This window comes from Neolamprologus brichardi, chromosome 7, assembly GCF_056152115.1.
Source record: "Neolamprologus brichardi isolate AB-2024 chromosome 7, ASM5615211v1, whole genome shotgun sequence".
NCBI lineage: Eukaryota > Metazoa > Chordata > Actinopteri > Cichliformes > Cichlidae > Neolamprologus > Neolamprologus brichardi.
The window spans coordinates 26,905,555-26,920,760 of record NC_142110.1 but is presented as its reverse complement, the minus strand read 5'-3'; the positions used below and the strand labels follow the sequence as shown (position 1 = coordinate 26,920,760).

Genomic DNA, 15,206 nt, shown 5'->3' with positions numbered 1-15,206 from the left:
TAGAGATTTTGACTATACCGCTCTACCCTGATAGTGCATGTTGATGGCGTCATCAAGCTGCGCCTGTTTTGGTCAAAAGCATCACAGTGGCTGCAATATTATCTGCAAATTATGCCGGGCGACAGTAATAGCGAAGAGACGAAGCACGTTTTGGAATATGAGGAAAGCCAAAAACTGCGCTTCCTCCACTTCCGTACCATTGATTCATTAATGAATGAATTCTGCTCTATTCCCATGTTGTTGCAGTATATTAAGTTGTTGTTCTCCTGACTGAAGTTTGGTCCCTTCATAGCATCCTGCCATGCGATTGCATTTGTCCCAAACCATCAGGAACCCTCACGTTAACTTTTATCGAGTGGAAAAAAGTTAGCGTTCATCCTACAGCTTCACTGTGTTTATGTTATGCTAACATAGCTGTGTCGCTAGTGATCATGTAGCACATCATTATATACCAGCTAGCCCAACTTCAGCAACCCTAAAAAAGTCACTGCTGTTTAGTTTTTTGTCTTCATTTATGTTGGAAGTGACAGCAGAGCTGTACGTTTGAATTTTTTCAGAAATCTCTCAGTCAGAACGTGGTATATCATGTTTAGGTGGAAGTGAGCGAGCTAACTTCCTGCTAACTTCTAACTCTGTTTAATTTAATAAATTCTGTTTTCATGGATGCCTGGATGTTAAACTTAATTGTTACACCTGGTAAAGCATCAATGCTGATCATTTTATTAAAGATGAAAGAATTTAGACCGTTTTTAACTCTCAGTGATGCCGCAGTGATCGTTTGACTTTGGGACCTGAAGCAGACGGAGTTTTGGACCCAGGTTACTCAGCGAGGTTCCTGACTACGGTACCCATAATGCTCCAACAGTCCATCAAGTGGTGTGGCTTCGTAGCTTACCAAAGTCCTACTAAAACATTTTTGACAGATTTTTGAGCGTGTACCACATAAAATCTGTTTGAGGTCAATAAGCACAACCGGAATTCATACATAAGGTGCGCCGGATTATAAGGTGCACTGTCGATTTTTGAGAAAATTAAAGGATTTTAAGTATAGAAAATATGGTATACAGAAGAAAAAAATATATCGCGATATATATCGTTACCGCACATGCTTCAAATTATACCATGATATGAATTTTAGGCCCTATCGCCCAGCCCTAGCGTCCTAACAGCTTACTAAAACTTTAATGTTTTATGTTTTTATTACAACATGCTGAGGTTAGCAGATGTAGTGTGTCATATTAAAAAAATAAAGTGTGTGCTTAGCCAAGCTAGATAGTTAAGTTGTCTAAGGTCTAGGATATTGTAAAATTTGAAGACAATCCTTTAAAAGTAATATAAAGTTTTTACTGTTTTTCACATTTGGTATCACCTTGACACAATTTTCACCAAAATTAAATCACCTTCAGTTGTTATTGATATCTACCATCACACAATATTTAAATATCTTTACAGCTGTGGATACTACACTGATAAACAGACAAACAAATGGAACTGATTATGGAGAAGATTGTTTTTGTCCTGTAATGTTGCCAAAATATATACAGATGTGTGTGTAACAACTAATAAAGTAACTTCTGCTAACTCCAAGAAAATATGCTAAAGTGTTGCATATTCCAAAACTAACTGGTGGAGGCAAAAGTCAACGGCAATTGAAAACCAGCTTCTCAAATGTTTTAAGAATATTTTAGAACATTAATTGAAAACAACATCAAATATTTCTCTGGTATCAGAACAAACTCTCCCCAAAGCCAAAGATCAATCTCAGTTATTGAGTAGAAACAACATGCAGTGTTAAAATCAATTGGTACCCAAGTCACCCCATTCTCTGTCTGTCACTGACATTTTATTCAGGTCACTTCAGCTCTATTTTTACATCATGATCGTTTGTCTAAAAATCAACAGAACTTTAGAATATTTTGCTTCACCATCTTCAATTTACCTAAAACTTTTATGGTCCAAAGTTTTAAGATATATGATAGAATGGAATGATGAAATTTAAGCTTCATATGTCAAATAATTTTGAAAATATATTTTTGGAAAAATGGTCTTTCGACCCACTTTCAGACCCTTTTTGTTTTATTTCCGCACACTGAAATGTGAGGCAGATTTTTAAAAGCCTGAAATTCTCACCCTTTCTTATAATCAAAATGAATCAGGATCTGTACTTTGGGACAGATACACACATAGTGTTTGAGTATTTGCTGGTTAAAAATGTAAAAAAAACCTGTCATGTAAAGTCCTATATTTAAACACCCAGTAATAATAAGCTTCACATTGCAAAAGAGAATTGCTTTTGGAATAGTATATAGGGATGTCAACAAATTCATTTTACATTGTGAGCCACATGCCGCCCACTTTGAGCTTAGGTAAGCCAGACAGAAGTGGAAAACGTACAGACATTCTGTACTTAATTAGAAGTACAGATACTAGTGTTAAAAATACTCCAGCAAAAGTGTCAACTTTTTTCAAGTAAAAGTGAAAAAGCACTGGCTCTGAAATGTGCTCAAATAAGAAAATAAAAAGTAGGTGAAATTTTAATTCTTTTTTTTTTTAAATTCTAAATAATGTACTAAGCTTGAATCGGTTAAGTAGAAAATGAGCAGCGAAAAAATGAAGAAAAAAAAAAACCTCTAGCTCCCTTTCCCAATTGTAGAGTGTGAATTTGCTTCTAAACAGGAAAATGAGTAGGAAAGTGGGATTCAGGAGGTGGGAAACCCAAAAATCTGTTGTAATGGCTCAACGGTGTCTGCCGTTTGTTTACTACAAAATTATGCAATTAAGTTTATTTACAGTTTCAATTTTTGGGGGGCTTCAAATTCCCTTTTTTCAGTTTCAAACCCCCTTTTTCAGTTTCAGGTCATTTTTCCCTCCCTTTCAGACTTTTAACACTGATTTTGTCTTGATGCATTCTCAATCATCCAGGAAAGTAAATCTCCAAAAAGTTGATTCTGTTCATTTGGACGTAGCGCTTTGTGGGAGAAACGTTTCGTCACTCATCCAAGTGACTTCTTCTGTCTCAGCTGACACCAACCTCAGCAACAGCACCACTCTCAGCATTCACCAAGTGTGTTTGCTTTTGGAACTGTGTCTTCATTCCACCTACTTCACATACAAGGGTCAGTTCTACAGGCAGAAACATGGGTGTGCCTTGGGCTCTCCAGTTTCACCCATCGTGGAAGAAGTGGAAAAGAGGGCTCTGTTATCCTACCCTGGAACACCACCAAGCCATTGGTTCAGATATGTCGATGACACCTGGGTAAAAATCGAATCTCAGGACGTACCACAATTCACGGATCACATTACTCGGTGGACCGACACATCAAATTCACCACGGAGGATATGAAAAGTGGCAGGTTAGCCTTCTTAGACTGTGAGATTTCCATCAGTAATGAGGGACATCTAAAAGCTGACGTGTACCGTAAACCTACACATACAGATCAGTATCTAAGGTTTGACTCTCATCATCATCACAAACTGGGTGTCATCAGGACGCTCCAACACAGAGCGAACACCATCCCCACTGACACAGCGGCCAGGGAGGCAGAAGAACAGCACATCAAGAAGGCCCTGAGTAAATGTGGTTATCCCAGCTGGACTTTTGTCAAAGCTGGAAAGGCGCCTAAAGAAAGCTCCAGTCAATCCAGGAGAGAAGGACAACCGCTGCCCAAGCGAAAACCTGTAATGATCCCATATGTGTCAGGAGTATCAGAGCAGTTGAGACGCATTTTTTCTAAACACCGGGTCTCTGTGGCTTTTAAACCCCAAAACACGCTGCGCCAAAAATTGGTCCACCCCAAGGATTGGGTCCCCCGACACAAACAGAGTAACACAGTGTACGCTGTTAAGTGCCAGGAGGATTGCCAGGATTTATACATCGGGGAAACCAAACAACCTCTGGCGAAGCAGATGGCACAACACAGAAGAGCTACCTCATCAGGCCAGGACTCTGCAGTCTATTCACACCTACAGGCCAGTGGACACTCTTTCAATGATGAGGATGTACACCTCCTGGACAGGGAGGAACGCTGGTTTGAGCGTGGAGTCAAGGAGGCCATTGACGTGAAAAAGGAAAGACCATCTCTGAATTGAAGAGGGAGCCTAAGGGTACATCTTTCGCCATCTTACAATGCTGTGATTGCAGCCATTCCCCAACTCTCTGTGAATGGTACTCATGGCCATTGATCAGTGGTCTTTGATCAGTGGGTTTTGGTCAGTGGTTGTTGATCAGTGGTCATGAGAATTTGTATAATTAAGATTAAGGAACTGACCTCCCAGCCCATTGTTCCTTCAGTGGGCTGGTTTCAGTCATTATGCTAATGTACTGTTTATAAGATCGGGGAAACCTGCAGTCAGCTGAGACTGAAGAAGTCACTTGGATGAGTGACGAAACGTTTCTCCCACAAAACGCTATGTCCAGATGAACAAAATCAACTTTTTGGAAACCCTGATTTTGCATTGTAGCCATGTATCAAAGGGAAGAGGCAGGACAGAGACTAATGACTGACAGTTCCTGTGTCACATTTGTGTCAGCGTTTTGGTTGAAGATGGCCATCACTCCTTAATGGGATACTACTGGCACCATCCAAAAGGTTTCTCTCCATTTCCTCTCCAGCTTACGAGTTATCAGCTTTAAGCTATGTGTTTGAGAATTATACCAAGGAGTCAAGTACTTCTGATTTGATTTCAGCTGATTTCAGCTGTTTTTCACAGGAGCTAAAGTATCCAGGGTCATACAAAGTGAGGAGGTAAAATTATTAACAAGATAATCGACCTCTGTTTGAGTAGTGTTCAGGTAGCTGCTCTGCTCTGTGTTGGTACAGGGCATTGAAGAAGATAACAGCAGGTATATTATATTCTTAAAGTCAGTTACAGCACTTTCAGAAAGACATCTACTGTGATAAAGTCTACTCCCCACTGCTGTGTAATCAATATTGTAAACATAAATGTTTTTAGGAAATGAACAGACAAGAGAGGGTTTTCGGGAAACACTGTTAAATGTTCAGTTTCTATGCCATATGTTAAAACAAGATCTAGAGTGTGATTAAAGTGGTGGGTGGGTTCTTTTACATTTTGAATTAAGCCAATTGAGTCTAATAACAGATTAGATGCCATGTTGAGGCTGTCATTTTTAGCATCTACATGGATGTTAAAATCACCCACAATAATTATTTTATCTGAATAAGTCCTTTAGGTAAGCTAGAATTGTGATTATGAGTTCAATTACTGTTTACAATTACTGGATTAGTCAAAGGAGCTTGCAAAGAAAAGCGTCTGGACTTCTTTAAGTTACTTGAAGACGTTTCACCTCTCATCCGAGAAGCTTCTTCAGTTCTAAGGTCAAATGGTGGGGAGTCCCAGATATAAACCTAGTGGGAGTGTCCCCCCACAGAGGGACAAGAGGACCCCCTGATGATCCTCTAATCACCTGAGCCAAGGTGTGGAACTGGGTGTGGGTCCCAATCAGCCAGAGTTTCGGGTGAGTTCATTGTGAAACCTGGCCCCACCTTATCATGCGAATTCCTGAGGTCAGATGGCCCAGGGTGTGAGTGGGCGTTAAGGCGTCTGGGAAGGGATCTCAAAACTGGATTATAGATGGCGGAGAGTTGGTGTCGTAAACCACCGCCTCTGTTCAAAGATGGTCGCTCACAGTGGACATAGATGGCTTCTTTCACTCCTCTTTCAAACCATCTGTCCTCTCTGTCCAAAATGTGAACATTGGCATCCTCGAAAGAGTGTCCTTTATCCTTAAGATGCAGATGGACTGCTGAGTCTTGTCCTGTGGAGGTGGCTCTTCTGTGTTGTGCCATGCGCTTGTGAAGTGGCTGTTTGGTCTCTCCGATGTAGAGGTCTGGGCATTCCTCGCTGCACTGTACGGCATACACCACATTGTTAAGTCTGTGTTTTGGCGTTTTGGCGTTTCGGGTGAACCAGTTTTTGTCTGAGCATTTTGCTAGGTCTGAAATGCACCGGGATGTCATGCTTGGAGAAAACCCTCCTGAGTTTTTCTGATACACCGGCTACATAGGGGATGACAATGTTGTTGCGTCTGTCCTTCTTATCCTCCCTCGCTGGTGTCTGATCTTCTTTTCTGTGCCTCTTTGCTGACTTTAAGAATGCCCATTTAGGATAGCCGCACGTTTTGAGTGCTTCCTTTACATGTGTGTGTTCCTTCTTTTTCCCTTCAGGCTTAGAGGGAACATGTTCTGCCCGGTGGTGTAGGGTCCTAATTACTCCAAGTTTGTGTTCCAGAGGGTGATGGGAGTCAAACAGGAGGTACTGGTCCGTGTGTGTGGGCTTCCGGTAAACTTCGATGTTGAGGTTGCCATTCTCTTCAATGTGCACAGCGCAGTTCAGGAAAGGCAGTCGTCCTTCGTGTCTTCCCTGGTGAACTTGATGTTTTTGTCCACAGCGTTAATGTGCACAGTGAAGGATTCCACTTCTTGTGTCTTGATTTTGACCCAGGTGTCGTCTACATATCTGTACCAGTGGCTGGGTACTCTTCCTTTGAAAGAGCCAAGAGCCTTCCTTTCCACTTCCTCCATGTAAAGGTTGGCTACAATAGGTGACACGGGGGAGCCCATTTGTTCGTTGTATTTGAAATATGTAGTGGTGAGGCAGAGGTCTAACAGTGTGCAAATCTGATCGGGTGTGAAGTTGGTCCTGTCCTCCAAAGAGCTGTCTTCTTGTAGTCGTTTTCTGACAGTCTCCACGGCCTCCGTGGTGGGTATGCAAGTGAAGAGAGAGACTACATCAAAGGACACCATGGTTTCATCTGGATCCAGGGTAAGTTTCTGGACCTTGTCAGTGAAGTCGGTGGAGTTCTTGATGTGGTGTGGGGTGTTCCCCACGAGAGGAGCAAGGATGGTAGCAAGGTGTTTTAAATGTTATAAGTGGCTGAGTTTATGCTACTGACTATGGGTCTGAGTGGGACAGCTTCCTTGTGGATTTTAGGAAGTCCGTAAATGCAGGGTATGGCATTCCCTGGGTAAAGGTGGTGATGCCATACCCTGCATTTACGGACTTCCTAAAATACAAGTAAGTCTGTGTTTTGGAGTTTTGTCTTTCGGGTGAACCAGTTTTTGTCTGAACGCTCAGACAAAAACTGGTTCACCCGAAAGACAGAGAGGACAGATGGTTTGAAAGAGGAGTGAAAGAAGCCATTTATGTCCACTGTGAGCGACCATCTTTGAACAGAGGCGATGGTTTACGACACCAACTCTCTTCCATCTATAATCCAGTTTTGAGTTCCCTCCCCAGACGCCTTAACGCCCACTCACATCCTGGGCCATCTGACCTCAGGAAATCGCATGATAAGGTGGGGCCAGGTTTCACAATGAACTCACCCGAAACCCTGGCTGATTGGGACCCACACCCAGTTCCACACCTTGGCTCAGGCGATTAGAGGATCATCAGGGGGTCCTTTTGTCCCTCTGTGGCGGGATACTCCCACTAGGTTTAAATCTGGGACTCTCCACCATTTGACCTTAGAACTGAAGAAGCTTCTCGGATGAGAGGTGAAACGTCTTCAAGCAACTTAAAGAAGTCCAGACGCTTTTCTTTGCAAGCTCCTTTGACTTCTTTCCACTATGTTCCTGTTAATGATAAACTACAAATTTACCCTAAATTACTAAAATATCGATATTTTAATGTGAGAATTGATTCTAGAACATAAATGACTGGTATCGGAGGAATCGATATTTCAGTATCGATCCGCACATCACTAGTTTTCAGTCAAATACGATTTCATTCAGATGACTAGAGCCCTTGGTATAAATGACTGTCCTAAGAAACAAAACTCTGGATACAAACCCCGTGTGAAGATCTCCTCAGTGCCCGTATAAGAGGAGAACACCAGACCCATAAATTGCTCCTGCTGCTCCCTGTAGTTGTTCTGCAGGTAGTCCATCAGCATCACATATCCAGCCTGCTGCATTGTCATCACCTCACAGAACATTACCAGCTGCAACAGAGGAATCAATACAGTTATAAACATGAGTTCAGCACTCTGCCATGAGAAATCACACTGGTTACCTAATAATTAGGAGTGATTGTACTGTGAGGTTGTACTAACTGTGGGGTTGTGATTTCTTGTGAGTTCTTTTACAGAAAAGACTTTGGGAATAAAATAAACAAAGGAAAAGGTAGCCTAAAAAGATTTCTTATTAAACTCCTCGAAATTTTTATGATTGTGAACGTCTTTGAAAAAGAATGGGCAACAATAAAAGATTATTCTAAGGTATTCAAACTTCAAAACTATATCTGACTACATGCCCCACTAAAGACTCAAAGGTGACCCACTAATCTAATTTCCAACATTTTTTTTTGCACTTTACTACATCAGCTTTGCATCACTCACAGTTCCAAATAATCTCTTTTTTTTCTTTCTTTTTTTTTAAATATTATTAGCTGTCAGCATGGGGCTTCTGCACAGAGATGCCTTCAGCAATTGAAATGCTCAAAAGGGTTGAGATCAGGTGACTGACTTGGCCATTCAACAATATTCCAATTCTTTGCTTTAAAAAACTCCTGTGTTGCTTAGGCTGTATGTTTTGGGTCATTGTCCATCTGTATTATGAAACCCAATCAATTTGACTGCATTTACCTGGATGTGAGCAGACAGCATGTCTCTGAAAAACTCCGAATTCATTCGGCTGCTTCTGTCCTATGTCAGACACTAGTGTCACAGTGCCTTCGGCAGCCATGCACGGCCAAGCCATCATATTGCCTGGATATGCTTTGGATTGTGAGCTGTTCCATGCCCTCTCCATACTCTTTTCTTGCCATCATTCTGTGCTTTTTAGATGTGTTTTAGTACAATCTAATCTAGCCTTAAAGTTTATGAGTGGCTTGCACCTTCCAGTGAACCCTCTGTATTTTACGTTCAAGCACTCTTCTCTTTATGGTAGACTTGGATATTGATATGACTCCTGGAGAGTGTTGTTCACTTGGTTGGCTGTTGTGAAGGGCTTTCTCTTCACCATGGAAATGATTCTGTGATCACCCAGCACTGTTGTCTTCCATGGACATTCAGGTCTTTTTGCATTGCTGAGTCACCAGTTCACCAGAGTGAAACCTATCTAATGGTAGCTGTGTTTGAAGTGAATGAGTCAAGTTGAAAACGACATCTGGTCCTCAGCAGGGATCATGGTGGAATGTTTTTGTTGAAAACCTTTTGTGTGCATCTACATGTTTGTGCAGGTACATGCAATTATGTGGGTCTAATGTGCTTCATCAAGTCTGAATCGCTCAGAAACCTTCTGTAAGCCAATAATTGTTTGAAGCAAAGACTGCTTCTATATGGGTTTCAGTCATGCTCTGTCTGTCTTGCCCTTTCTCTCTCTCTTGTCCCTCTCTGTTGTGAAACCTAAATATCTCTTTAAGGGGTTGCTTAAAAACCCAAAACAATTATTACTATCGATTCTTCTATCGAGTCACAGTTTTCAGTGAGTGTCCATCCCATCTGCCCCCTTCCCCATGTAGTTGGTAGTGTTTATGACACCAACTTCAGTTTATTGTTTAATGTGGTGATTTGTCCAGTGTGATGCAAAGTGTGGGTGTTTTACACTGTTGGAATTACAGCTTTTAGAACACAAAACACAAAACAATACTGTCTATTCAAGCAATAAACTTATTTCCACTATGATCTGCCAATAAACTGTTTCCCAGTCTTTTAATTTTATTTATTAGGTTAATGGATGGTAATCTTTAATGTTTAAATGTAAATAGCCAACAGGACTCCAAGCTCATTCTGTGTGGAAACAGAGTTACATGAACCACAAAACACCTACAGTGGCTTGCAAAAGTATTCAGCCCCCTTGAACTTTTCCACATTTTGTCACATTACAGCCACAAACATGAATCAATTTTATTGGAATTCCACATGAAAGACCAATACAAAGTTGTGTACACGTGAGAAGTGGAACGAAAATCATACATGATTCCAAACATTTTTTTACAAATAAATAACTGAAAAGTGGGGTGTGCGTAATTATTCAGCCCCTTTAGTGCAGTCAGTAGTCAGCCTGATGAGTGCTAATGACTAAATAGAGTGCAACTGTGTGTGATCTAATGTCAGTACAAATACAGCTGCTCTGTGACGGCCTCAGAGGTTGTCTAAGAGAATATTGGGAGCAACAACACCATGAAGTCCAAAGAACACACCAGACAGGTCAGGGATAAGGTTATTGAGAAATTTAAAGCAGGCTTAGGCTACAAAAAGATTTCCCAAGCCTTGAACATCCCACGGAGCACTGTTCAAGCGATCATTCAGAAATGGAAGGAGTATGGCACAACTGTAAACCTACCAAGACAAGGCCGTCCACCTAAACTCACAGGCCGAACAAGGAGAGCGCTGATCAGAAATGCAGCCAAGAGGCCCATGGTGACTCTGGACGAGCTGCAGAGATCTACAGCTCAGGTGAGGGAATCTCTATAGGACAACTATTAGTCGTGCACTGCACAAAGTTGGCCTTTATGGCAAGAAGAAAGCCATTGTTAACAGAAAACCATAAAAAGTCCAGTTTGCAGTTTGCCACAAGCCATGTGGGGGACACAGCAAACATGTGGAAGAAGGTGCTCTGGTCAGATGAGACCACAATGGAACTTTTTGGCCAAAATGCAAAACGCTATGCATCTCCACTGTCAAATATGGTGGTGGCAGCATCATGCTCTGGGGGTGCTTCTCTTCAGCAGGGACAGGGAAGCTGGTCAGAGTTGATGGGAAGATGGATGGAGCCATATAGAGGGGAATCTTGGAAGAAAACCTCTTGGAGTCTGCAAAAGACTTGAGACTGGGGCGGAGGTTCACCTTCCAGCAGGACAACGACCCTAAACATAAAGCCAGGGCAACAATGGAATCGTTTAAAACAAAACACATCCATGTGTTAGAATGGCCCAGTCAAAGTCCAGATCTAAATCCAGTCGAGAATCTGTGGCCAGATCTGAAAACGCTGTCCATGTAATCTAACTGAGCTGGAGCTGTTTTCCAAAGAAGAATGGGCAAGGATTTCAGTCTCTAGATGTGCAAAGCTGGTAGAGACATACCCTAAAAGACTGGCAGCTGTAATTGCAGCAAAAGGTGGTTCTACAAAGTATTGACTCAGGGGGCTGAATAATTACGCACACCCCACTTTTCAGTTATTTATTTGTAAAAAATGTTTGGAATCATGTATGATTTTCGTTCCACTTCTCACATGTACACCACTTTGTATTGGTCTTTCACGTGGAATTCCAACAAAATTGATTCATGTTTGTGGCTGTAATGTGACAAAATGTGTGAAAGTTCAAGGGTGCCGAATACTTTTGCAAGCCACTGTATTTTTAGAGTGAGCATGCACAGACCCTGAAGGTGAAAGCCTGGCCTAATAGAAACTTCAGATAACTTCCGTCATGATACCCATTATCTCCAACTGGGCTTTTAGGTTTTGTCGAGCCACTTAAGGCAAAAAGACCCCTCTATTATACTGAGAAAGTTATGTTTAAATTCTACTGTATGTTTACAGTAAAAGCTAGCATCATATTTTATTGCCTAAAGTGGTGCAATCATTTAGAAATCAATATAAAGAAGGTTACCATTTAAAACAAGAATATAAAAATAATAAACAAAATGCAGGATTTGAAGCAGATGTGAACATGTATACATTTTAATTTAAATGTACTGGAACTGGATTTGTCACCTGGTCATCGGAGATGGCTACTGTGTTCTTGAAGATAATCCACTCAACAATCTCGCCGCAAGGTGGCGTAGTCAGAGAGCCATTATAGATAAAGTATTTTTCAGTGGAGTTTGGCAGAAGACCTTGCAGAGTGAAGGGTGAAACCCTGGCACTCTTTCCTGGACAGTAAACAAGACAGCTTAAAAACACACAACACAAGAAAAGGTAAGAGAAAACACACAAAAAAACACCTGCTGTACCATATCTGCTCACACTGTTGATGCCTTCTATTATAGCAGCGTAGTTCATGTTGTCTTCAGTGCTTATCTGTGAAAAGGAAAACATAATTACTTCAGATAAATCACACATATACATACAGGTTCCAAATGAATATCTTAAAATAGCTTTACTAACAAATATAACAACACTAATACCATTGAAAAAAAACAAAAAACAGCAAATAAACAGGACAGCCAGTATACTGTAAAACTATAAGTTCCTATGGACTGAAACTTTGTAAGTTAACAAAGTAATAAAATATGAAGGAATAAATAAAACAAACAACATACAACCCTTTCCTCTCAAAATTATAAACATAACATCATGTCATGGATTTTATGTTTTAAACTTAACATGAAATCAGATATAGGTTCTGCTAAAGATATGTATGATCTTGCACTGTTAGGAAAATATTTCAAAGTGCTCCATTTATTATTTTACCATAAAGTTAAGAAAAACAAAAAGAACACAAAGGGAATATTAAACAAGACTATAGGACATATTCAAAACCAGAACTTTCATGGTTACACTGCTTTCACTATTTCCAACAAAGCGTTCACATTTTTTGAATTTTGAGAAAAAAAAAAAGAAAACGATGAGAAGAAGATTATTTATGACCCAGTTACTGCCAAAGTTGCTGGCAAGAAATAAAACTGGTAGTTAACTGGTAGTTTTTATGCCCAAGCTTTAGCTGGAAAGACACACAGATATTCCCTGCTGTTTCACATGAGGCATTCGTCTTAGATTTGTTCCAACCTGACCTTTCACAGTTCTAACATGCCAACATGGCCAGAGGCAACATGACTGCACAAAGCAGACTGCATGTTAAGAAAAAGTATTTACTATGCTCAGTATAAACCCTGACACTGAACTTAGCACACAGACAAGAACACAGCAATGATCATAAACCAACAATAAAAATAAACCTTGAGTCTAATGATTGAACATTACTATTCAATTCAATGTTATTTATATAGTGGCAAATCACAACAACAATTTCCTCAAAGCATTTTATATTGTAAGGTAAAGACCCTACAATAATACAAAGAATCAAACGACCCTCTGTGTGCAAAGCAAAGAAAACCCCAGCGGTTATATGACCCCCTATGAACAAGTGCTTTGGTGGAAGTGAGAAGGAAAAACCTCTCAACACAACTTTTAACAGTAAGAAACCTACAGCAGATCCAGGCTCAGGATGATCATCTGCTGTGACTGGATGGGGTTAGGGTAGGAAGACAGGACAAAGCCACGATACTACATACACTGGCAGTATCACTTTGAACGTCTGTTTACCTGTTTTGAATTAAAAAGCCCCCAATCAGCTCTTTTCAACAGAGGAGTAGCGGCTCCATGCTAAGCTCCTCAATGATTGCAGTAACTTATTCAAGCTTAACTTTTATTTTATTTTAACTATTTTAATACCTCTCTTCTTCTATTGTCACGCATACATGGAATAGCTTTTTGAATTTCAATGCTTTACTCTTTAAGCACACAAGTCATACAAACCTCTAAACCTGTTCTCAGCACATAACAATATGCCTTGTAGTGAACACATGCACACACCACAAACCTCAAATAGAACAGCGAGTGCTGTGATTCTGCCTCCAGCCTTGATGCTTTCATCCAAAGAATCAAATCGAAGTGGGTCATAACAGTATATTTGCATCTACAGGAGTAAACAGAAAAAAATAAACACCAACAAGTTGAGTCTATCAGTCCAGTTAGATTGTTTAATTCAGACACTGAATTTCTTTTTGTAAAGGTCTTTTTTTAAAAATATTAAATGATTTTGTTTTAAATTAGGATGATATTTTATTGTTGCTTTATAAGAATTCTGGTTATAATGTTATATAATATTATAACATTATTTTTTATCATATTTAAGTAAATGCCTTGAGATGCATCATCTCAAGTAGTAAACAAAACAATACAAGAAATAATATAAAACTAAATTAAGTAGAGCAAATAAAATGAAAATAAAAATGGAACAAAGGTTGCAGAGGTAAAACAAAAAATAGTAAATAATACTAATTAATCTATCATTAAATAAAGACAGAACAAACCTGTGATGAAAACACAATAATAAAGACAGCTGCAATTAATGATATTTAGATTGATCTTAGAGTTTAACATAGCTGAATGCTTAATTTCTGGACAGAGCTGAATTTATAGATATAGTTTGAATTCTCCTGATCATAACAGATGAATTTGAGTCTGTAAGTAATATTTAACATTTAGGTCATTACCAAGCTCAACACTAGTCACATAAGCTGACTCACCTCTAGAGGGTATTTGACACCATTCAGACTATGTTCTGAGCCCTCTGAAGAAGCATTGCAGCACCCCCAGTGGAAAGTGATGCACCCCACCTTGACCTTTGACCTGAGACCTGCTCCACTGACATAGAAGTCACCATCCACATTGACGGTCACTAACAGAAAAGAGATGTGAGAAAAAATGGCACGTGTGAGACTGAATTTTCTTTATTTTATAATGCTATTAAAAAGCTACATTGAGACTAATGTATAAAGAGAGATGCCATTTGTACAACAGCTAGCGTGACCCAAACTGGGTCAGGCAAAAGCATACTAGTAAATCTACAACAGAATGTGCGATATGACCAAAATCTCATATCCCGATATAAGACATTTATCATCCCGACAACGATATATGTGAAAATATTTTTACATTTTCTGTAAATTCTGTGAATCTTGGGTAACTCGACTTGCGTGAAGTGTTTTCAGGTGGGCGTCGTACACTTGGAGTTGAGTGTTTTGACCGATGCGTGAAACTGTACATTTTTAGACACTAGTTGTAACAGACGGAATTTTCTTTGTGATTATTTATTACACATGGAAAAGCCTGTTCAAAGGTTTGAGTCTAAGGTTTATTTTCAGCACCTGACGGCTTTTTTTTGCTTCTCATCCATAAACTCTCTCCATACTCTTTCACATGATTCTTGCGTAGGTGGTAGAAGAGGTTTGCCGTGTTTGAGTCTGTGGTGGGGACCGGTTTCATGCATAATTTGCATAGTACAGTTTTCTGGTCCGTGTCACACTTTTCATAACCAAACCATGTCAATGCTACAGAGAGAGCCCCTCGTTTAGAAATAAGGTCCTCGATTTCTTTTGACTGGTTCTTCTGTTTGTCATCATTTCAGTTTATTTTGAAAAATCTCAACAGGATCTTCAGCTTCATTGTGAAAGATTTATGTGGAAAATAAACAAGGCAAAGGTGGAGCCACACGATGGGTTTACCATCATTGTTGCTAAC

The 15,206-nt window shown here is 40.0% G+C and overlaps 1 protein-coding gene across 4 annotated transcripts in view; it reads right to left on the bottom strand.

Moving 5' to 3' along the window:
* The window catches only part of LOC102794855 (receptor-type tyrosine-protein phosphatase zeta-like), a 94,491-nt gene that overhangs the window by 49,920 nt on the left and 29,365 nt on the right, over nt 1-15,206 (bottom strand). For all 4 annotated transcript variants that reach the window (XR_015719269.1, XM_087843394.1, XM_087843395.1 and 1 more), the window contains exons 4-8: nt 14,213-14,364; nt 13,504-13,599; nt 11,915-11,981; nt 11,676-11,833; nt 7,810-7,960 (exon numbers count right to left, since the gene is read on the bottom strand). Coding sequence is in view for 3 of the 4 variants with exons in the window: in XM_087843394.1 (XP_087699520.1) it covers nt 7,810-7,960; nt 11,676-11,833; nt 11,915-11,981; nt 13,504-13,599; nt 14,213-14,364 (624 nt within the window). In the remaining variant the exon portion in view is untranslated. The remainder of the gene's footprint in view (nt 1-7,809; nt 7,961-11,675; nt 11,834-11,914; nt 11,982-13,503; nt 13,600-14,212; nt 14,365-15,206) is intronic.